Source organism: Silurus meridionalis, chromosome 28, assembly GCF_014805685.1.
Source record: "Silurus meridionalis isolate SWU-2019-XX chromosome 28, ASM1480568v1, whole genome shotgun sequence".
Lineage (NCBI taxonomy): Eukaryota > Metazoa > Chordata > Actinopteri > Siluriformes > Siluridae > Silurus > Silurus meridionalis.
In genome coordinates this window covers 8,738,308-8,762,688 of record NC_060911.1, presented here as the reverse complement: position 1 = coordinate 8,762,688, position 24,381 = coordinate 8,738,308, and the positions used below count along the sequence as shown (strand labels likewise).

Here is a 24,381-nt window from a genome sequence, read left to right as displayed (position 1 = left end):
AAGTATATACACACTAATCGGTGGCATCACATTTACTCTTAAGAAATCTGAATAAAGTTTATGCATAAACTCACTTATAAATCTAGCTATCCATTTATTTATACAACCCTCTATTCTTCAGTCCTTTCATTCATTCTTCTGCCAAATATTCCACCCAGCCCACTATACCCATCTATTTACAAATTCACCTCTCCACCTATCATTTCATTCAATAATTTACTCATAGACAAAAGCGTTTGCCTTAACCAGTAAGATACTATCCACTCACCAATTCAATATTTATTGATAATTTATTCATCTGTCTATTCATATACGAGTCTGTTCATTCCGAGCTTCCAAACTAACGCCCATCCATCCATCCATTTATCCATCCATCCTTTTATCCATCCATCCTTTTATCCATCCATCCATAGATCCAATTATCCATCCATCCATTTATCCATCCATCCTTTTATCCATCCATCCATCCATCCATCCATCCATCTACACATCGGATTTTTTTCCAAAAAAAGTAATCTCTTTTCTTCTCTATTTTTTCATTTTGAAGCAAACACTGATACTATTCTAATAGTAATAGAAAATTTGTACACACACACAGACACACACACACACACACACACACACACACAGAGAGAGAGAGAGAGAGAGAGAGAGAGAGAGAGAGAGAGAGAGAGATGACTTATGGTGGTGTTTTTAGCAATGCCCAAGGACTGCAGCTGTTCCATTTATGATTGTCTCCAAGAAGTGAATAATACAATGAAATGGCTCTCAGTGGACAAAACAGCAGTTTTACTTATCAGCAAAATGCATTAAAAAAAAGAGAGAGCGAGAGAGAGACCCATGAAGCTAATCAGACAGCTGACAGCTGAAGCTCTCTCTGACGCTGCATGGATCAGGTAAGATGTCGCTAAATAACCCGCTGGGTTAAATTGATGGCTGACAAATTGAACTGTGTACTGTGTAGATTTGAATTTATTCATTCGATTTCGGGTTTGATGTTTCCTGTTAGTAATGTTAGTAAGAGGAAAGAGAGAGGAAGAAAGGGTAAAACTGTGAGAAAGACAGAGAAAGAAAGATCTGGAAGAGGTGGAGTATGTGAGGATGTATGGAAAACACATTGAAATGATGAAAGTAATAGAGAGTGAGTCCATTCCCAGCTTATGTCAGAGGGTCTTGGGGTCTTTGGGTCTTTGCATTGTAGCCGGCTAAGTGGCACAGAAGAAACCACAGGCCCCACAGTGTCTGTGCAGCAGCAGTAAAGTGAAGTGGAAAAGAACCCAACGTGGCTTAGTGAGGGGGTAAAATCATTGCAGCCAAGTCTGAGAAACGCCTCGCACTCCAGGATCGGGCGATGTGCTCAGCCTTGGATACTCCATCACCTTCTGACTCTCAGTAAATACTTTTTTTTTTCGCTCTTGTTGTTTGAGGAACTGCAGTGTAAAATGCCACCAAGCCACTGACAAAAGGCAAAAGAACATTTTCTGTGAGCAAGAAGCTACAAGCTTTTATGGTGTATATATATATATATATATATATATATATATATATATATATATATATATGGCATATTTAATCAAAAATATGTGTTTATGCCACTGAAATCCAATTTCATTCAAAATTACACTGAACCCTTGTGCTATAGATCTGTTGGATATCAGAAGATTGCTGAGACTGGAGCAAGCGTTACAAAAATGATACAAAATGTGCCTAAGAACATGTAGATTAAACAAATTTTCATTTCACAATTAATATGTATATACAAAGTGGTTGTACTCGAACATACTTTGAACTCCAGCTCCATGCCCGTGACGTTCTCTCCCGTCTCGATGTGGGTGAGTTTCTGAATGTAGGCGTACAGGTTGCGAGCGGGGACCTCCGTGTTGCCGCAGGTCACGGCCTCCAGCAGAGCGTCGTGAATGAACACGTATTGGTCCTCCGTCTGCACCATGTAGTTCCTCTGGGCTCGCATCAGCGTCACGTGGCCGTAAATGTCCACCGTCTTCTCGTGCTTGATCCGCTCCAACATGGCGTCGATCACGATGAAGCAGCCGGTTCGACCCACGCCGGCGCTGTTCAGGGGAGAACAGATTCACAAAGTTCATATTTTAAACTAATATGTCATTAGCTTAGCTTACTCATCTTTAATTAGCTTTAATTATCTTGCCTATTACGATGCAGTGCGATCTGATTTCGATTTGATGCAACAAAAAGGTGATTCAATGCAATGCAATCCAATAGAAAACATATAATGCTGTGCAATTCAATAGGGAACTAATAGTTCGCTTTTATTTCAATTCAATTCAATTCAATTCAATTAATTTTTATTTGTATAGCGCTTTTAACAATGAACATTGTCTCAAAGCAGCTTTACACAGATAATGTGGCGATTAAAAGTAAATATGTTCTTTGTAAGTTCGTTTGTCCCTGATGAGCAACTTCTTATTTCTTCGGTTCAGACGGATAGCAAATCATCAATTTACTTAGGTGCCTTCTGACTTCTACCGCATTTCACAAACACGCCTTTGTAGAGCAAAAAACAAACAAACAAAAAAAAACCATGTAGAACACGTTTCTCGTTCCGTCTCTAGGATGACGCAGCTCTACCTCTGCCATGTTAATCTGTATTCTGTATTCTATGTCTCTCAGGACACGCCTCGGTCTCCGTAGTCTCGTGATGCGTCATATTCACATAGGACTATTAAGCGCACCCAAATATAAGCCGCACCTACTGAATTTGACAAGATTTTTATTTTGAACATAAATAAGCCACACCTGTCTATAAGCCGCAGGTGTCGAAACTGAAACTAATGAACTTTACACAGGCTTTAATGAAAGTCAGTGTCTGTTACACGGCTTGTATCTAAACAGTAGCCTACCAAGAAAGTCATTGTTCACTGTCTTCCTCCTTCCTTTCACAACTATTTCTCTCGAGAGTTTTTCTTTTGGCATCGTCGTGCGTTTAAAAATCACCATCGGTGAATCTTTTCTTCCGATGCCGTGCAGCTCAGAACACAGGTGAAGTGTTTTTTCATGCCCGGTTGTTTTCAGCGTGACGAATGATTCACATTTTCTGTTGACAGTCCGAGTGAGCGGCAGGTCAAATGTCAGAAGAACATCATCCCTATTTATGATGTGGTGCGGCCCAATTCAGTTGGAGCGCATCTGATTTAATATAAAGAGTTTCATTGGTTCACCTGAACCCGTTCCGCAATTTCATTGGTCTAATGTTATGGGGTTCAGTTTTTTGGCTTGAAGTTTGTGAAACCGGGAAAAAACCCAGGAAAAATCCATACATTAGCCGCTTCGTTGTTTAAGCCGCCGGGTTGAAAGCGTGGGAAAAAGTAGCGGCTTATAGTCCGGAAAATACGGTATGTATGTATTCTGCCAATTTTCATATAACCACTTGGAATTTCTGAGATCATCCGCATACAAATCTCTGTTTACTGAGTGTTTAACTACCTGCTGCTGAATTGTAAATGTGAGGATCACATCGTTGTGTGTTTGTGGGAACACAACCAGTTGCGTCTCCTGCATGCACATATCTTGGAGAGCACACACTGTGTAGTAGGGTGCTGCTGAGAGGGGCTTTTTTCCAGGTGCACACTTCGGGGGGGGGGGGAATCATCATGTGTCTAAACGGTGCCAGCATACGCATTATAATCAGAGTGTGATTGCTAGCCAGGAGATGAGCAAATTCATTCGTCTGTGTGCTGGAAGACACGGATGAGAGTTCGCTGTGCCAGAGAGTGGTGAAATCCTTACCTCAGCTCAGAGCGAGGGTGCGTGAGAGAGAGAGGGAGGTGTAGTAAGCTAGGTTTTGCCCAGTGCACACAGTAATCAGAGATGGTAAGAGATACTGCAGTGCAGCAAACGCAAACTCCACAGTTGCTTTTCCACCTCCACCTGTCTATTTGCCACTCACTCACTTCCTCTCTTTTATAGCAACCCTCTATTTCAGAATCACATCCACCTCTAGTGCTGGAAGAAAAAAAAAATCTCTGACTTCTCTGTGACTTTCAACAGCAACCTCTTGCAATGCAGCTGAGTTCGATTAGCTGCAGTTCGATTAGCATTAGCGCTCCGCGTTAACGAGGCATAATGGTGGGGAAATAGCAGCCGAGCCATAGCTCTTCATTAAACGCCGCATATTTCCGCATTACCGCTCCGACCCGCTGTGCACCCGGGCCTGGATGGGAATGTTTGAACGCTAACATACTTCAGAGATTGATTGCTGAATCAGTGAGCTTTTTAGTTTCGTCCGATCTCATTTCCTTGATGAGATCATCGCTGCAGGTCTGAGCCAAAGCTTCACCTTGAGTGTTGAAAAAGCGCCACGTCATGGATCCAGGTCCTGGGAAGCGTGTTACTCAATATCTTTATTCAAGAGGCATATGGTTATAATTATGATCTAGTCTAATGATACATTCGTTGTCCTCAGCGGATCGCACGGGAAGAGAGATGGATAGAGAGATTTGTTAATAAGCAGCTGGTCCTGTCCTTCTTGCTGAATGAGAAATCTTGAGAAACAGTGAGGGAATTTGTTTCAGATATTTCTACAATGAATCACACATTAGTTTTCTGAGTTTCCTGGGATAGTAGGCGATAAAAAAATCCTTGCATATGGATTCAATCCAGGTTCAAAAGTACCTCACACACACACACTGCTGTTCAGAGTTTTTTTTTTTCAAAGACGTGCGACAAGTCTTTTTCAGCTCTGCATTCTTATGCAGAGTTTATCTCTCGATATTTCTGTCCTTTTGTCCCTGGCCCTCCTGAAACCCGAGACGAGAAAATAGACAGCCTGCATTCCTTCACCCCTGGAGTCAGACGTCCACATCTTTGTCTTCTCTACAGAGGCTTCGGGTTCACTTCATTAACCTGAGCCGGACTCATTTAGACAGCACAGCATGAATACACAACAAAACCGCGCGTGGTGCGCGACGGTACACTGTGTACACAAACCAAGTAATGTGCACCTCGGGGGACTCCATCTTTTTTTTCCCCTCCTTCTTTCTCGTTCTCCTTCTCTTGCTCGCTCTCTTTTGTTCTTTCAGAAACCACTGACCCCTGTAACATCCAATCATGCCACGGGATGGGCTTTCCCATTTGCTGCCATAACGCCTGGCTACACACGTCTCCGAGTGGCCCCGTCGCCACAACAACCTGCAAGTCTTGGGCAACGGCGGGAAACGTGCCTGCCGTGACTTCCCCTATTTTTACGGCCGAATGGGGAAACACGTTCCTGGATTTACTGCTCCCCCGTATGAGCTTTACTTCAGCTCAGAGAGAGAGACAGGCTGGGTGATTGATGCGTTTTTAAAGCATGTCTGATTTCACATACTGGAGTCATAAGCAAGCATTGGCTTTACTCCACGCCTGGGATCGTGCAGCCGTACGCACCGTGTTCGAACCTCCTTTTTTTTTAAATGACACCGTGGTTTAATATCAAGTACACAGAGTGCAGAAAAATATGATGTCTTCTCAGGTTAAGAGCAATCGGAGAGGCACTGAGAAGCAGCACTTTGCATTTCTACTACCTGTGTGGATTTGCTCGCATCATGAATCTTGTTTGTTATGGGTAAGACACATATTTACAGACATTTACGTTTATATCATTCATACAACTTAGCAGCTAAGGGCCTTGTTTAGGGGCCCAGGAATTACAGCGTAGTGTAGCTTGGATTTGAACTCACAACCTTCAGATTCACTAATTGACCACCATACGTGGTGTTTTTGGAGTTTGAAGTCCAAGTCTGAGGTGAGGTCAGCTGTCAAATGGGTTGATGAAGTCAAAAAGCCACATGGACTGTGACCAAAAGATACACTATATTGCCAAAAGTTTGCGGACACCTCGTCATACGTATTGCTTTTTTGAGCATCGCATTCCAAATTTAGTGCCAATTTGCTCTTATAACTCCCTTCAAACTTCTGGGAAGATGTTCCACTAGGTTTTGGAGTGCGCTTGTGGAGACTTGACACAAGGGTGTTAGTAAAGGCAGGTACTGATGTAGGTTAATTGAGGAGGTCTGGGGTGCAGTCAGTGTTCAAATTCCTCCCAGAGATGTTCAATTGGGTTGAGAGTTAGAGTTTTGTAGCAGGAGATGTTCCACTCCAACCCATGTAAAGCAGATCTTCATGGAGTTTGCTTTGTGCACAGGGGTATTGTCATGCTGGAACACGTTTAGGTCTCGTAGTTCAAGTGAAGGGGATGTCACGCTACTGCATCCGAAGACACCATATACAATAACAATTTTGGAAAGAACCACATACGGCTGGGAAAGTCCAATACTTTTGTCCATATAATGTATCTGACATGCCTGAACTGTAGATGCCCCGATAGTATATTTAAACTGAATTGCTTTTTCGATTAAACAGCAAGCTTTCTGACTCAAGAATAGTACAGAATATGTCAGCAAAAAAAAAATAAATCATAGTTGACGATCTATAAAAAAAAAAAATCTTCCAATGTATTTTTTACAGAAATTCCGATGTATGCTTGTCTCTGGGACAAGGAACAAGATCTCTAAACCACTCAGGTTTCATTTTAGTGCTACCTTAACCCTCGTACACTCGCTGTGCATGATGATACTCCTGGGGGTTAGTCAGCGTATATAGATTATATATGAACACTAAAAAGTTAGAACCTCTGGTATTTAGGAGAAACGTGGACACTTTAAAAAAAAAAAAAAAAAAGCTCTGGTTTAGTTTGCAAGTGCAAGGAAAATATAGAGACTCTGAAAGAATGAGAGTTTAGAAAGAAAAGTGCTTTATACTTTTCACAAGTACTTTTACAGCACAGTGAAATTCTTCCTTTGCCGATCCCAGCGATTTTAGTAAGGTTGGGTCAGAGCACAGGGTCTGCCATGATGGAGCACCCCTGGAGCATGGGGTTTAAGGGCCTTACTCAGGGGCCCCGAAAGTGGCAGCTTGGCAATAGCGCGGTTTGAACCCCCGACCTTCCGATCAGTAACCCAGAGCCTTAACCACATACCACTCAGGCATTTTAAATATACTTTGTGGCATTTTGTCATCAGTGCATTAGAAAGGAATGAATGTAAACATGTAAACACACACACACACACACACACACACACACACACACACACACACACACTAAATATGTCATCAGTATTGGAGTAAATCTTTTTTACGGGCAAGTTCTCTTCCATGGGCACTGGCATTTTTTTTTACTTGTGTGTAAACACACACACACACACACACACACACACACACACACACACACACCACACACCCACACACACACAGTCTCTCTTTCTGTCCAGCTAATTACACCAGGAGCTGCGGGGGAGGTCTGCTGGTTAATTACCACCAAGCCTAACAATCTCTTCTTCTTTTGTTTAGGCTCGCAAATGTGCTCGCATAAACGGCTTCATAATCTCCGGAGCGCACACGACCCGCTGCGCCGCCTCGACACCTTCCAAAACCCTTCTGATGGAATGGAGGAAAGGAAATAAATAGAGCGACCGTTTTATCCGCTGCCACCCATGAAATGGTCAGCTGAAAGGAGCTGGAGATATGCTCCCATGTTCTCTAAGGGGCTTAAGACTTGTGGATTGAGCACGCTTTATCTGATGCAGGCGGAGGAATTAAAAGTTGCTGTCTAAGCATTGACATTAATTCCTGCATAAAGGGGAGTGTACAAGAGACAGAGAGAGAGAGAGAGAGAAAAGGGTTTTCAATTGAAAGAGAGTCTGCTGGGAGTGCTAATTAACTTTTGCTTTTAATTCCTGCCTAATCCAGTCTTCTTTCTGTCACTTTTCAAATGTAAGTTTGTTCCTTTTCCAATCTCTCTCTCTCTCTCTCTCTCTCGCTCTCCTTCAGAATACACCACAGTCTGTATGATAAATTGTGAAGTGTATCAAGCTTTCCGATCTATATCTCAGCACATCTCAGACCTCCATTAAAAGTCCTAAGAATGAAGGACGATCAGGATGGACGGAAAGAGTGGACACGGGGACACAGACAGAAAGGTGCATGTGAAAAAGAATTCTGGAGAAAAGTGTTATGACACTGTGATTGTTGAGGGTTGTATACGGCTGAGTGTGTTGTGAGTTGGGGGTCGTACCTGCAGTGCACCACCATAGGCCCGGCGTCTGGAGGGTTGCAGGCTTTAACCCGGCGCAGGAAGGCCAGGAACGGTGTGGGGTGTTCGGGAACGCCGTGATCAGGCCACGCCGTAAACTGGAACTGCCTCACCTCCCGCTTCTCACTACAGCCACTCTGTAATAAACACACAACGTGTTGTGTTCCACAGAATGTTTTTCTGTTGGTTCATACTGGTGTGTGTGTGTGTGTGAGTGTGTTACTTTGCCTATGTGTGATGGAGAATGCTGGTTGGGCAATACTCAAGTTTCATGGTGAAATAACGTTTCCATTGATTAAATCTAGTTGATTTAGTTGGTTTTATAGGTTTTCAGTTTCAAATGTTTTTGTTAAGATTTTTGTGGATTTGTGTTTATGTAGTGTAGGAAGTGTGGCCTTGTGGAATGTTTCTTTTGGTTAACGTTGGTGTGTCTGTGTGTTTTGGGAGAAGACAAGATGTTTTTGTGCTGATACTGTATTGATGTGTGTGTGTGTGTGTGTGTGTGTGTGTGTGTGTGTGTGTGTGTGTGTGTGTGTGCGTGCACGTGTGTTGGAGGATGAAAGCATGTAGCTTATATTGATGTTTAAGTTATTGGTTGATATTTTAGTGTATGCACGTGTGTTTGTACAGTATGTGTGCGTGTGTGTTTGTGTGTTGGAGGATGAAAGTGTGTTGGTTGTATTGATATTTAATATAAAGTGATATTGAATGAAATTTTTGCATGTGCACATGTGGGGGTGTGGGTGTGTGTGTGTGTGTGTGTGTGTGTGTGTGTTGGAGGATGACAGCATGTTGGTTGTATTGATGTTTGATATATATATTGATATTGATTGATATTTTGGCGTGTGCACGTATGTGTTTGTGTGTGTTAGAGAATGACAGCATGTTGAAGGTGTGTGTGTGTGTGTGTGTGTGTGTGTGTGTGTATGATGTAAACACTGGTGTGTTGAGAAATATCAGTTGTAAATTGTAAGATATTTCTGTTTAATAATTGTAAAACATTTACGGTGTTGGGGAATTTTAGTGTTTGTTGATGAATGTAGATTTTGTTGGTTATATAGGTGTGTGCGTGTGTGTGTGTATTTGTGTGTGATATAGTAAAGGCTTACATGTCAAGGAATGCTGGTGTTTTATATTTGACGTTGATTTTGTTGATAAATGTACATGTGGGTTATGGAGAATGTTGCCGTTTGATCGTTAATGATCATTTTTGTTAGCTAAAATAGGTGTGTGTTTGTGTGAATGTGTGTTATGGAAAATACTGGTGTATTTGAGAGTACTGCTGTTGCAAAGTTAATGTAGGATTTTTGTATCGAGAATGATAGTGTTTGAGGGGCTGTGGGTGCATGTGTTGGTGAGCGCTAGTGTGCTATTAGTATAGTTAGATGTTTCATACTTGAACATAATTCCTTTTTTGTTGATGTTGACTTACTTTATAAAGTGCGAACGTCCTGACACAGTAGGTGGCCAGCTCAACTGTGTCCAGCAGCGTCACCTGTATCAGGCCGTATGTTTCTGATCCCCTGTTGGGCCAGTACTGGTCACACTTGACCTGCACACACACATATACGCAATTAGCTTTTAGTACAAACACAGATCAGCTAAGGCTATGCTACAATCAGACATGGAGTTCAGCCAAAGTGATGAAACAAATACACACAAATACCCCAACCTATTCAACAGGCATGTATTGTAGCCTATTTATATATCTAAGCGTTTAATTGATCGATTTTATAAACACAGTTTGGCGAAATCCACTCTACAAATGCACACTTTTCCCTTAGAGTCTGGTTAAACACGTAATAGAAACAACATTCGGGCCTCAAAAACACTTAGGTTACCTCAGAGTTTAGTTCTTCAGTACAGCTCCGGGTCAGCTAATGCTATGTCACTAGCCAAATCCACATTACGAAAAAACAGGATTAGCTCAGAGTTTGAAAAGAGTTCAGCCCAAATTATGCTACAATCAGGCAGGATTACCTCAGAATTCAGTTAAAACAATGTTTGAGTTACAGATCTGGTGTAAAAGCAATTGTGTATTAAGGATAAATCTTTTGGACGTTGCTATTTGGCGGGGAAAGATGATTTGAAAGGAAACCGTGAACAAAAGGACACTACTGACATCAGGCCATTTGTTCCCACTTTTTCTTTTTCTGCTGACTCCTTATTTTGCAATGGAGCCGAAACTGGCAGCGGCACTAACGCAGACGGCGTTTTTTTTTTTTTTCTCTCTTAGCCTGACAGACGCTATAATTTATTTTTTTTCCAATCACATTATGGCCTAGGCTTTATTATGATTACACACTGTTGTATCCCAGCAAGTGCCCAATAAAACATTGTTCCATTACAGTATGGTTGCTGCCTCACCAAAATGAGAGACACAGACGCTAGGAGTCTTGAAGTAACTGTACTGTGCTTGTAAAAGAAAAGGTGCCTGTTGATTATAGAGGAGACTAATTGCACATTTGAAAGTGTTAGTAAATTGTTCCATATTGTAAAGAAAAGCGGTTTAGAACACCTTTCAATACAAAAAAAAAAAAAAAAGTACTACACTGAAACTAATGAACTTTACACAGACTTTAATGAAAGACAGTGTCTGTTACACGGTGTAACGGGTGAAATATGTTGTGGCTCCTTTAAGAGCAGAGCGGCATTTTGGGAATAGCCTGTCGCCGCATTTCTTTTGCTATTACTGCATGTGTGCAAGACCGAGGAATATGTCCTTATTCTTTTCTGATGCTCATTTCTAAGTTTCTTTGACTAACCCGTAACGCTGTTGCCAAGAAAAATAAAAAAGCACGAGTTTTGAAAACCTGTCTGTGCTTATATGATTTCTGTTGCAACTGGAGTTAGCGAGCGCTCCCTTCACCCAGACTCAACGCGTTACAATGGCTTGTATCTAAACAGTAGCCTACCAAGAAAGTCATTGTTCACTGTCTTCCTCCTTCCTTTCACAACTATTTCTCTCGCGAGTTTTTCTTTTGGCATCGTCGTGTGTTTAAAAATCACCCGATGGAAGTTTTTTCTCCCAATGCCGTGCAGCTCAGAACACAGGTGAAGTGCGTTTTTTCGTTTCCGTTCGAAAATTTTATTGGTCTAACGTTATGTCGCTCAGTTTTTTGGCTTGAAGTTTGTGAAACCGGGAAAAACCCAGGAAAAATCCATATATTTAAGCCGCGGGGTTCAAAACGTGGGAAAAAAGTAGCGGCTTATAGTCCGAAAAATACGGTACACTGTTGTGTAATGAGTTCATTAATTTTAAAAGACATCAAAATTTATCTCGTGGAACTTGTGGCTTTTACACAGCAACTTGTCAAACAGGTCCAAAGTACAGAACTAAAAAAAAAAGACTCTATATGTATAGAATTAGTGTGATTACACTTAACTATAGAAAGCTAACCAAAGTTCCATAAATTATCGATAAACCTCAAGAACGTGCCAACTTTGAGGTCCATTAACATAATGTTTAGTCCATTTCTAACAGAGAAACGTTTCACGGAAGCACAGGGTCTAGATATCATGAGCTCAGAACCGAAACATGTCAGTAATAAAGCCATGAAACTGGCATTTTGTGAAACGTAATGCGGCATATCTTGGAGAAAACACGTGAAGGCATCTGAACATTACTGACACCCATTGATTTTATTTCTTAGAAATAATTTACCCAAGTTATCTTGACTTACCCTTGAACGTTCCTCCAGCTTGGTCATCATGACGATGTTAGCACTGCGCTGCTCCCAGATCATCCTCCAGAAATCGCCGAAGGTCTCGGGCAAAGAGCCCTGTGTGGCGATGTAAGCATTCTGCTTTCTGTAACCGTCGATGTAGTTGGCGTTGATGTAGTCACTCCCTGGAATGGCTGCAGGGGAAAGATCGAGTTAGCAGGCCAGCTAGGTTTAGCAGGATTAGCGCTGGAATTGAATTCTGATTCAGGTTTACATTTCTATGCAGATTGTTCAAGTCGCACAATAAGTGCTTTCGGGATTCTGTTAATCTCCTGATTGTTTGGCTTTCAAATAACAAAGCTGAGGCGACTGAATGAGTGAGTGCTAATTGAATGAGGACTGTCATAATTGAAATGAATACAGCATGTATGTGTGTGTTTGCAATTTGTAACATGTATCTATCTTTTCACAGAGAAATCGCAATCTTTATCTGTGACGTTATACGGTGCTGTCTTTTAAAAGACACTGCGTGACGTCGACTTCACAGAAAACTTCACACGTTTGAAAAACGGCGTGTCCGTCAGTGAGTTAGACGAGAATAGGTTTGAGGGTGTGCGTGTGAACGAGTGAGCTTGTTTGACCGTGAGTGCGTGAGTAATCGGAGAAATGAGCGAGTGAGTGATTAAACGTGTGAGTGATTGCGACATTAAACACTTTGGTTTGGGTTCCTGGCGGCCGTCAGAGTGAATCTGTGTGTGGATGGACGGCTTCCTGCTGCAATGCCTGGACTGCTTCTACACTAATGCATAGTGAGCATTTAATGCCGAGCACGCTTTTTTTTTTGGTTGAGCCTCAAGCTGCAGGTTTTATAAAGCCACCCGGAGTGGCAGGGCAGCTAAAAACCGTGCCAAACGCACATAATCCGTCTTCCTCCCTTTTTCAATATTTCCACTAACTGCACTTTAGACCGGGTTCCTGTGACACGCCACCGCCAGTCAAACTTATCCGTGTGAACATCCGGATACTCGCTATTTAATTATTCAGAGTAAAATAATATTTTGTAAAGGTGCCAAACTACTTTTCACACACTTCTCCCTCAAATATTTACTAAGCAAATGGAAATAAGTAGCGATTCGAGCAAAATGAGAGAGGAGAGAGAAGGTTTTTTTTTTTTTCTTCCCTCCACCTTTTGCTTGATCTCTCTAAATGAAAGCTGTGTGGTCTTTTCCACAAGGTTGACAGCTAGTCGATGCTGGAGGACTGGAGGCCCAGAGCTTCATGAAACACATGCTGCAGTGAGATAAAGCTCATCTGTCTGCAGCTTTCACTTCCAGGACTCCCCCACTCTCCCTCTCTTTTTTACGCTGTCTCTCTCTCTCTCTCTCTCTCTCTCTCTCTCTCTCTCACACTCTCAGGTAAATTATTCAGCTGAATTAAAAAAAAAAAAAGGATATAAGCTCTTTCTGGGCTTTCTCTATATGCAGGCTCCTCATTTTGGTTTAATCCTCCTCTCTTGGTTGGAGCTGTCTGCTCAGGATTATGGACAATGGATAAAGACAATTAAGCTCGTTTTTCTCTTGCTTTCTCTTTTCAAACTGTAATGAAACATTGGCAAAAAAGAAGAAAAAAAAAACAATAGGATGTCTTGCATAAATTAGCACTGGGAAGGTATGAGGGGCAAAAGTGAACTGTCTGGCATGTCAGTCAGGATTTGCTTAAAAAATAATAATAATACAAAAATATGATAAATCATATAATGAGGGTACTACAAAGTCTGAGTCAAACGTAAAATATTATATTCATGCAGTAGTTAAATGCATATATCACCTTTTGGAATATATTAAACTCTGTGTTCATTTGAACTTGATGACACATAAGATTCAAAATCATGGATGACTGTGATCTGCTGTTGAAGAACATGTTTTTTTTCCAAGTGTAGGTGGATAATAAATTATTTACTGAACAAAAAATGGATTCGTTTGCATTTTCCTTGTGTGTCTTGTTTGGCTGATTATCACTTGCTAATTCAGTTATTTCAATATGTTGGAACTCTCAGGATAATTTAATGACTCAATTATAGCAAAAACCTCTAAGGTATTAGTTGTTCTTATTTCCTGCAGTTAGAGCCATAAGAAAGCCTACAGTGACCAAAAAAAAAAAATGTGTGTAGATTCAGGCCTCAGATTTATATTTTTCATTTTAAATAATAGAAATGCACTAAAAAAGATACAAACAACAGCCTTTCACAGCTCGAGATTTACAATCCTGAGTTCATTTATTACGGGCGTCTCTGGTATTTCTCACAGGGACAAGCATTCACAAGCTCGAAACACTGTTAACACTCAAGCTGCCTTGAGAGACTTTAACATTTGTTTTTACCAGGTTAAATTAATCTTTTTAAAGCCACAAGGTACAGTATGTGGAGCTAAAAGCTTGATCTGCTTTAATAAAAAGATAACGACTCACTATTGCAAATCCTTATTAATCCTGATGTCAGTAGAACTCTCTATTAACACTGACTTCATTATGATAAAAGGATATCACCATAGTGCTTTCTTCTTGTGAAGGTCACTATATATATATATATATATATATATATATATACAGTGAGGAAAATAAGTATTTGAACACCCTGCTATTTTGCAAGTTCTCCCACTTAGAAATCATGAAGGGGTCTAAAATTGTCATCGTAGGTGCATGTCCACTGTGAGAGACATAATCTAAAAAAAAAAAATCCAGAAATCACAATATATGATTTTTAAACTATTTATTTGTATGATACAGCTGCAAATAAGTATTTGAACACCTGTCTATCAGCTACAATTCTGACCCTCAAAGACCTGTTAGTCTGCCTTTAAAATGTCCACCTCCACTACATTTATTATCCTAAATTAGATGCACCTGTTTGAGGTCGTTAGCTGCATAAAGACACCTGTCCACCCCATACAATCAGTAAGAATCCAACTACTAACATGGCTAAGACCAAAGAGCTGTCCAAAGACACTAGAGACAAAATTGTACACCTCCACAAGGCTGGAAAGGGCTACGGGAAATTGCCAAGCAGCTTGGTGAAAAAAGGTCCACTGTTGGAGCAATCATTAGAAAATGGGAGAAGCTAAACATGACTGTCAATCTCTCTCGGACTGGGGCTCCATGCAAGATCTCACCTCGTGGGGTCTCAATGATCCTAAGGAAGGTGAGAAATCAGCCCAGAACTACACTGGAGGAGCTGGTCAATGACCTGAAAAGAGCTGGGACCACCATTTCCAAGGTTACTGTTGGTAATACACTAAGACGTCATGGTTTGAAATCATGCATGGCACGGAAGGTTCCCCTGCTTAAACCAGCACATGTCCAGGCACGTCTTAAGTTTGCCAATGACCATTTGGATGATCCAGAGGAGTCATGGGAGAAAGTCATGTGGTCAGATGAGACCAAAATAGAACTTTTGGGTCATAATTCCACTAAACGTGTTTGGGGGAAGAAGAATGATGAGTACCATCCCGAGAACACCATCCCTACTGTGAAGCATGGGGGGTGGTAGCATCATGCTTTGGGGGTGTTTTTCTGCACATGGGACAGGGCGACTGCACTGTATTAAGGAGAGAATGACCGGGGCCATGTATTGCGAGATTTTGGGCAACAACCTCCTTCCCTCAGTTAGAGCATTAAAGATGGGTCGAGGCTGGGTCTTCCAACATGACAATGACCCGAAGCACACAGCCAGGATAACCAAGGAGTGGCTCTCTAAGAAGCATATCGAGGTTCTGGCATGGCCTAGCCAGTCTCCAGACCTAAACCCAATAGAGAATCTTTGGAGGGAGCTCAAACTCCGTGTTTCTCAGCGACAGGCCAGAAACCTGACTGATCTAGAGAAGATCTGTGTGGAGGAGTGGGCCAAAATCCCTCCTGCAGTGTGTGCAAACCTGGTGAAAAACTACAGGAAACGTTTGACCTCTGTAATTGCAAACAAAGGCTACTGTACCAAATATTAACATTGACTTTCTCAGGTGTTCAAATACTTATTTGCAGCTGAATCAAACAAATAAATAGTTAAAAAATCATACATTGTGATTTCTGGATTTTTATTTTTTAGATTATGTCTCTCACAGTGGACATGCACCTACGATGACAATTTCAGACCCCTCCATGATTTCTAAGTGGGAGAACTTGCAAAATAGCAGGGTGTTCAAATACTTATTTTCCTCTCTGTATATGTATATGTATATATGTATATATAGATAGATAGAGAGAGAGAGAGAGAGAGAGAGAGAGAGAGAGAGAGAGAGCACGCAAAAGAGAGTGAGAGAGATGTGATACCTGCACAATTCATACACTTGTACATTGCGATTTTGTAGGATAATCATGTGTGTGATTAACCAATTATACCAAGCAGGTGCTAATGCTAATCAATTTCACATGTAGGTTCAAACACGGTCATTAACTGAATCAGAAACAGCTGTGTAGAAATCTTAAACCTGGGTGAGGAACAGCTTCTGAGGTGAGGTTGTGGAAGACAGTTTCATGACACAGATCATACATCAAGACAAAGGTAGTGTATCAGCAAGGTCTCTCCCAGCCAAAGCAGACTGTGGTTTCAAGATATGGTGTTCAAGCTATTTTGAAAAAGCACAAATAAACAGAAAATGTTGAGGATCATAGATGCACTGGTCGCCCCAAGGGATCTTCAATGAAAGACACATCATGCTTACTTCCTTTCAACATTGAAAGATGTCCAGCAGTGATATCAGCAAAGAACTGGCAGATGCCAGTAAGACCTATGTACACCCATCTAGTTTGTCTAGAAGTGGTCTTAATGGGAGAACTGAAGCCAAAAAGCCTATGATGTGCAAACAAGGCTAAGCGACTTAATTATGCATGAAAACATAGGAACTGAGTGTGAATAGGAACTATGGCAAAAAATGGCAGCAGGTGCTCTGGAGTGAGGAGTCAAAATGTTAAATATTTGGAGGTAGCAGGAGGCAAGTTGTTTGCCAAAGGGCTGGAGAGTGGTACAATAATGAGTGTCTGCAAGCAACAGTAAAGCAGACTGGTGGAGGTTCTTTTCAAAGTCTGGGACTGCATTTATGCAAATGAAGTTGGAGATCCGGTCAAATGGTCCTCAATGCTGAGAAATACAGATAGATATCTATCCATTATGCCATACCATCAGGGAGGCATCTGATTGGCTCGGAATTAATTCTGCAGCAGGACAACGACCCCAAATATGAAGCAATTAAAAACATCAGCATAGAAAAGAACAAGGAGTCCAGGAAGTGATGGTTTGGTCCCCACAGACCACGTCTGTCTGGTATTATATGAAAAGACAGAAGGAGTTAAAGCAGCCTACATCCAGAGAATATCTGTGGTTAGTTCTCCAAGATGTTTAGAACAACCCACAGTACCTGCAGAGTCCCATCAAGAAAAACGGTGCAGATGCACCTTGTTTTGCAGGCTGTTAATTTACTTTCCATTTTGTTAATTGATAAAAATAAACTACTAACACTTATTTTTATTATTTTGTATTTTTTTTTTCAGTATAGGAATAATTGTCTACGTGTTGATTATACACTATATGTCAACTGGAATCAAATTAGATATACGTTTATGCGTTAAAACGAGCTGAAAACTTTTATGCACGTCAGATTTTTATTTATTTACTTTTATTTTCGACTTTTTAAGATATTAGATGTCTGAGGGAAGCTAATATGTTTTTATGCTTTGGTGCTGAGGAATTTTGCTTGATCCAATCTTCCTACGTTTTTAATTAAACCAGCAGCTTCAAAGCGCTTGATAAAGTTCTCTCACTTATCGAATAGTAAAAGTGTTCTTCAGAAACGCTTTATATTTTACTCACTGTAATTTAAGAAATGCATCGACATATGGCTCATGATAGCACAGTTAAGCGTGGCTGTGGTAAAGTTTCTTACCGTGTAACTGACAAAGTTGAATGTTTTCCAGTAATATATAGTTCCTTTAATATATTATCTCTTTTACACTGCGAGATCTTCACAATGATCCCTTTTATTTCACTGATAGAAGGCACAATCACCCTCACTAGCTGTTTTTTCCTCTTTTTTTTAACAATTCAGAAAAGTAAATAAAGGCTAAAAAGTTAAAGACAAATTATCCAGTAGGTCAAGTTATATAAAATGTTACCACAAAAAAAACCAACACATCCATAGCCTTCTACTGTGTCACTTACAGATTGTTACACACTGTTGAACCTCCTTCCAGAACATATAAAATATATTAAAGATAACTCTAAACTGATAACAAATGGCAAAGACATGAGCTATTTATGTGTTAGAATTATAGGATTTCTACTTTTATATTTATAATATATTTATAATAATCTCTAATTTACTGCTCCTCAGAAGGAAAAAAAAAAATCTATAACTCTTAATCCAGTTGTGTGAAGCCCCAGACAAATTGATTGGCAACATGGTTTAAAGATATATAATGCCTATAAAAGTGTAAAAACTCATCTCAGGTCATGGGAGTCCTGTTCTACACTATAACCAGTAACAGTGTGTTATTTTTCTCTGTTAGATTTATGTGTGTATGAAAAATCTGCAAGATCAGTAATAAAATTCTTGAGCAGTGAAAAGCTGTAGCCGGCTGGCCTATAAATATGAGACATTACATCCTCTGACCTTTACAGAGTCCAGCAGTTAAGAGATTTAAGGATTCTCTCTCTCTCTCTCTCTCTCTCTCTCTCTCTCTCTCTCTCTCTCTCTCATTTATATAAACTTGGATATGGATTTCTGGCAGGTATACACTCGAGCTATGTTTTATTGGAACGCCATTAGTTTGAGTGTATTGGTAGAAAAAACCCTCTTGGGATAAGCTACAGTCCCACATCTACAGTATCCAGGCAAGATTACCCCCAAAATGTTTGGAAGTCATCATTGCAACAAAAAAAAACAAATAAGCTGAACAAATAGATAAATCTCATATCGCCTGCATTTTTGTCAGTTTGATTATTGCATGAGTGAAATAATATCCACGCAGAAGAACTGGAGTATAAGCATAAAGAATGAGAATGTTCTGATATACAGGTACAGATTGCATGTAAGTGTAAAAGTCTGAAGTCGAAAGTGCATGTAGGGCCCAAAAGGAAGTGTGTTTCTTGATGCAAAAGCAAATGAGGGGGGGTTGCTCAGTGGTTAAGGCGCTGGGCTGATCGGCAGGTCGGGGGTTCAAACCCCTAAATCGCCCAGCTGCCACTCTTGGGCCCTTGAGCAAGGCCCTTAACCCTCTGTGCTCCAGGGTTGCCGTATCATGGCTGACCCTGCGCTCTGACCCCAACTTCTGAGCAAGCTGGGATGTGCGAAGAAAAAATACACTATAATGTATATGTGACAAATAAAGGCTATTCGAAACAAGTGTTGGTGTCACGTCTGATCAGTTTAACTATACACCATTAAGAAAGAGAGATGGAGCATAAGAAAAGCAAAAAACACATAAGTAATCTGTTCCTCAACATCCCTAAACCACTGTTTTGTTGTACTCTGTCTCCTGCCACACCTGGCCCGGGTAATCAGAACTCCATACTCTGTGATTACAGCCGCAGACGGTGCTGAACGCTGAAATAGAACAAAGATGAAGCCTGGCAGGGGTCCTCGAGGGCGAGCTGAAAAAACTTCAGAACGGTTCCTACTGCGCTGCCATTTGAAAATTTCCTGATTGCAACACAGATTTCTTTCCTACTGTGTTTATTTTGTTCTGCCCTCTGCGTACTAAATCACAGGCAGCTCGAAGCCAGTCGACATCAGCCAGAAGCTCTGGCTAACTCTCGCGTGTACAAGTTTTTCGAATCAAAGCAAACACGAAGAGGCGAGGGCTCTCAACTCCAGATGTTAGCGTGCAACGCATCAGTTTCCCAAATATGTGTGTCCCATCAGAGGGAAATCAGTTCGGAGAGCTTAGTGAGGACAAACACAGGGCTGTGCTGACTTGGGGGATGAAATGCGATGGAAGCCTCCAATGCAAGATGAGTGATCAGATTTCCATAGAGATCTTATACAGTCAGTGTCATGCTACATTAAGGAGGAATAGATGCCACTTTAGACCTTAGGTCTGTTTCAGTGTAAGATTTCATTGGTAATGTACTGTTGCTTCAACGTGCTGCTTTAATCTCTCATCCATATGTATAGATAGGAATGGAAATGTGAAAAAAATGTGTGTACTTATATTTTACAGTGACCACCTGAGGGTCACACACCATTATTTGAAAAATGATTTTCTCATTAAGACATTTGTGTAAGCTGACAGCTAACATGGCAGTGTAATTGCAAAACCTATTATTAGTATGTCAAATAATGCATGCTAAAAGCTAAAAAAAAAAAAAGAAGCCTGAGGCCAGACGTACCATCTATAGAGGACAGCAGCACCCTGGAATGGTCGTAGGCGATGACATTGGCATAGCGGTTCTTGGCTTTGTTTACCTCCAGGTTCGAGTGTTCCCATGTAAACTGCTGGCCTGGATCTATAGACTGTAATAGAAATACAAACAATAATCAACTCTACTGTTATGCTCTTGAGTGGTGTAACTGTGTACGATTTCTTCCCCCCTGTACTTGAAAGATTGCAGGGTTAGTGTGTGTGTGTGTGTGTGTGTGTGTGTGTGTGTGTGTGTGTGTGTGTGTGTATACAGTGAGGAAAATAAGTATTTGAACACTCTGCTATTTTGCAAGTTCTCCCACTTAGAAATCATGGAGGGGTCTGAAATTGTCATCGAGGTGCATGTCCACTGTGAGAGACATAATCTAAAAAAAATCCAGAAATCACAATGTATGATTTTTAACTATTTATTTGTATGATACAGCTGCAAATAAGTATTTGAACACCTGAGAAAGTCAATGTTAATATTTGGTACAGTAGCCTTTGTTTGCAATTACAGAGGTCAAACATTTCCTGTAGTTTTTCACCAGGTTTGCACACACTGCAGGAGGGATTTTGGCCCACCTCCACACAGATCTTCTAGATCAGTCAGGTTTCTGGCCTGTCGCTGAGAAACACGGAGTTTGAGCTCCTCCAAAGATTCTCTATTGGGTTTAGGTCTGAGACTGGCTAGGCCACGCCAGAACCTTGATATGCTTCTTACAGAGCCACCCTTGGTTATCCTGGCTGTGTGCTTCGGGTCATTGTCATGTTGGAAGACCCAGCCTCGACCCATCTTCAATGCTCTAACTGAGGGAAGGAGGTTGTTCCCAAAATCTCGCAATACATGGCCCCGGTCATCCTCTCCTTAATACAGTGCAGTCGCCTGTCCCATGTGTAGAAAAACACCCCAAAGATGATGCTACCACCCCATGCTTCACAGTAGGGATGGTGTTCTTGGATGGTACTCATCATTCTTCTTCCTCCAAACACGCTTTAGTGGAATTATGACCCAAAAGTTCTATTTTGGTCTCATCTGACCACATGACTTTCTCCCATGACTCCTCTGGATCATCCAAATAGTCATTGGCAAACTTAAGACGTGCCTGGACATGTGCTGGTTTAAGCAGGGGAACCTTCCGTGCCATGCATGATTTCAAACCATGACGCCTTAGTGTATTACCAACAGTAACCTTGGAAACAGTGGTCCCAGCTCTTTTCAGGTCATTGACCAGCTCCTCCTGTGTAGTTCTGGGCTGATTTCTCACCTTCCTTAGGATCATTGAGACCCCACGAGGTGAGATCTTGCATGGAGCCCCAGTCCGAGGGAGATTGACAGTCATGTTTAGCTTCTTCCATTTTCTAATGATTGCTCCAACAGTGGACCTTTTTCACCAAGCTGCTTGGCAATTTCCCGTAGCCCTTTCCAGCCTTGTGGAGGTGTACAATTTTGTCTCTAGTGTCTTTGGACAGCTCTTTGGTCTTGGCCATGTTAGTAGTTGGATTCTTACTGATTGTATGGGGTGGACAGGTGTCTTTATGCAGCTAACGACCTCAAACAGGTGCATCTAATTTAGGATAATAAATGTAGTGGAGGTGGACATTTTAAAGGCAGACTAACAGGTCTTTGAGGGTCAGAATTCTAGCTGATAGACAGGTGTTCAAATACTTATTTGCAGCTGTATCATACAAATAAATAGTTTAAAAATCATATATTGTGATTTCTGGATTTTTATTTTTTAGATTATGTCTCTCACAGTGGACATGCACCTATGATGACAATTTCAGATCCCTCCATGATTTCTAAGTGGGAGAACTTGCAAAATAGCAGGGTGTTCAAATACTTATTTTCCTCACTATATATATATATATATATATATATATATATATATATATATATATATATATATATATATATATATATATATTGTATTCGTCATACACCTATTTTCCACATAATTAGGATTCAAATTAAACCCAAATTTAAACGTTTTGTCACCTGCCACAAACATACATACAGACATGTCCGTATGAATAAAAAGCCTTTTGTGTGGAATGTAAGGTATATAACACTAGCCAGTATGTTATTATTCAATATGGCACTTATCAGCATGTGCATACTGTAAGCTGCAGGAAGCACATGATAGCCTTCTGTCTCAAACTGGTAGATGTCCAGTAATACAGAAGATTCTGAGAGAAAGCAAAAAATTGGCTATAAATATTTTGAAAATCTTGTGACACACATTTAAAACTTGGCCTGGACACCGCAAAGATGTTTACAACCAATTATATCACAAGGATAGAGATACTCAGCCTTGTTTGCCAGCAGCTTATTTCCAAGCGCTTAGTCTCAAACTAATGGAAAGATGGCATGATAGGCATCATGCATAACTGACAAATGTCTTAAAATAGCCTCCTGCCACACTAGCATTTGGGAGTAAGTAACGCCAGGCATCAACATGAGCGACGTGAGTGGCTGAAAATAAGGATTCAGAAATGTCAAGTATATAGTTACAGTCTGTTTCCCCATTCCTGGAATATCCTCATCTAGCTTCACCTCCTCTCCATCATCCGGTGTCTTAGACTTCCTGTGGAACATGTGATTTTTATTTGGGTCACCGTCCGCGACACGTACAGAAAGTTTGCTCCTGCGGTTGTCAAGCTAAATAAAAATCGCTTTGCACGTCGTGTCGGGGGGGAAAAGCACCGCAATAAAATCAAGTTACTGAATTAATCCATGATCAAAGCCTTTCTTTGGCAGGACAACTGCAGAGCGCAGTGTTCTAAAGTCATTATCTTAGACTTATCTTTGAGCTTCTAAACTATTCTTCATGCACTCCATAAAAACACAGGTCCACTTTAAATGCTCAGGGCTGGGAATAGTTACAAATAATAAAAATAAAAGAATAATTCATTCATATAAGTGCTCTGTTTGAACTCCTTCTTATGGGGTTATTTTCTGAGGAGCAAAACTAAGGAGATCTCATTCCTGGAATGAGAAAAGCTTTTACAAACTGCAACAAACCCCCCCAAACAGTACTTAGAGGCAACTTCGCATTAAGCGTTACATCAGAGTAGAACATGAGAAAACGTTTTTTTAGTAGGGTGTACATTTGTTTTATTGTCTTCTGTACACTGGGGAGCTGGTAAAAATCATTTCATGTTAAAAAATTGTAAATTAATACCAAAAATCAAATATATACAATGCTCCTTTTTTTTTTGCAAATATTGATATAAGATGTTTAGGTTTCAGCGTTTTCTTCTTATAAACAGTTCTAATTTAAAAATGATTTTCAAGGATAATAAGATGCAAAGATGAAAGTGTGCATCGGAAACAAGTTGGCGTTTGTATTACTATGTATCGTTTTTTACATATTTGATCAGTAAAAAAACTTTTTATTTATATATAATTAGTAGTAGATGCGCAATACTTTTATTATTTAGAATACACTTGTTTGGGAGTGGTAGCTCAGTGGTTAAGCCGCTGGGTTACTGTTTGGAAGGTCGGGGGTTCAAGCCTTGGTATCGCCAAGCTGAAACTCTTGGGCCCTTAAGCAAGGCCCTTAATGCTCTGTGCTCCTGGGGCGCCGTATCATCTCTGACCTCAGCCGCTGGGCTATGCGAAGAATATTTTTACTGTTCTGTAATGTATATGTAACAAATAAAAGCTATTCTATTATTTAGAAACTGACCAATAATTTGTGATCAATATTTTCGATGTAGATTGATTTCTCCTCGCTAAACTGTTTCTCGAGCGCGTTCTCTCAGTACTGCTGTTACATGAATATGATGTATCCCAATCCCATGGAATACAGATCAACATGGCAGAGGTAGAGCTGCATCCTCCTGGAGTCAGAACAGGAAAAGAACATCTGGTTTTATTGAATCTTTTTCTTTTCTTTTTTTTTTCTTTGCACAATAAAGGCATATGTATCTTTATTGTATCGTTGGCTATGCTTCGAGATGTAAATCGGATTAGCCTCAGTTATGGAGATGCACATCCCTGCTATTTAGTACTAATTATATACAGTTTGCAGTGGAATTAGGTTTAAGTAATTAAATTAACTTCCTTGAAGGAAGCAAAACAAACTATTCCTTTTTTCTACATTAAATGCTCTTCTGTGGTATTTTCTTATTTCTTCTTAGCAGAGTAAAATAGATATCTAAAGCAGGTGGTGACCCTTGCTTTAGATGAATATATTTGCTAAACAAATAATCATTCGTGGC

General features: G+C 40.6%; 1 protein-coding gene across 34 annotated transcripts in view; it reads right to left on the bottom strand.

The window, feature by feature from the left end:
- LOC124381468 (receptor-type tyrosine-protein phosphatase delta-like) overlaps positions 1 to 24,381 on the bottom strand; it is a 434,510-nt gene that overhangs the window by 11,461 nt on the left and 398,668 nt on the right. For all 34 annotated transcript variants that reach the window (XM_046843111.1, XM_046843117.1, XM_046843118.1 and 31 more), the window contains 5 exons: positions 20,144 to 20,267; positions 11,788 to 11,963; positions 9,537 to 9,656; positions 8,087 to 8,241; positions 1,784 to 2,069 (listed from right to left, as the gene is read on the bottom strand). In XM_046843111.1, the coding sequence (XP_046699067.1) occupies positions 1,784 to 2,069; positions 8,087 to 8,241; positions 9,537 to 9,656; positions 11,788 to 11,963; positions 20,144 to 20,267 (861 nt within the window). The remainder of the gene's footprint in view (positions 1 to 1,783; positions 2,070 to 8,086; positions 8,242 to 9,536; positions 9,657 to 11,787; positions 11,964 to 20,143; positions 20,268 to 24,381) is intronic.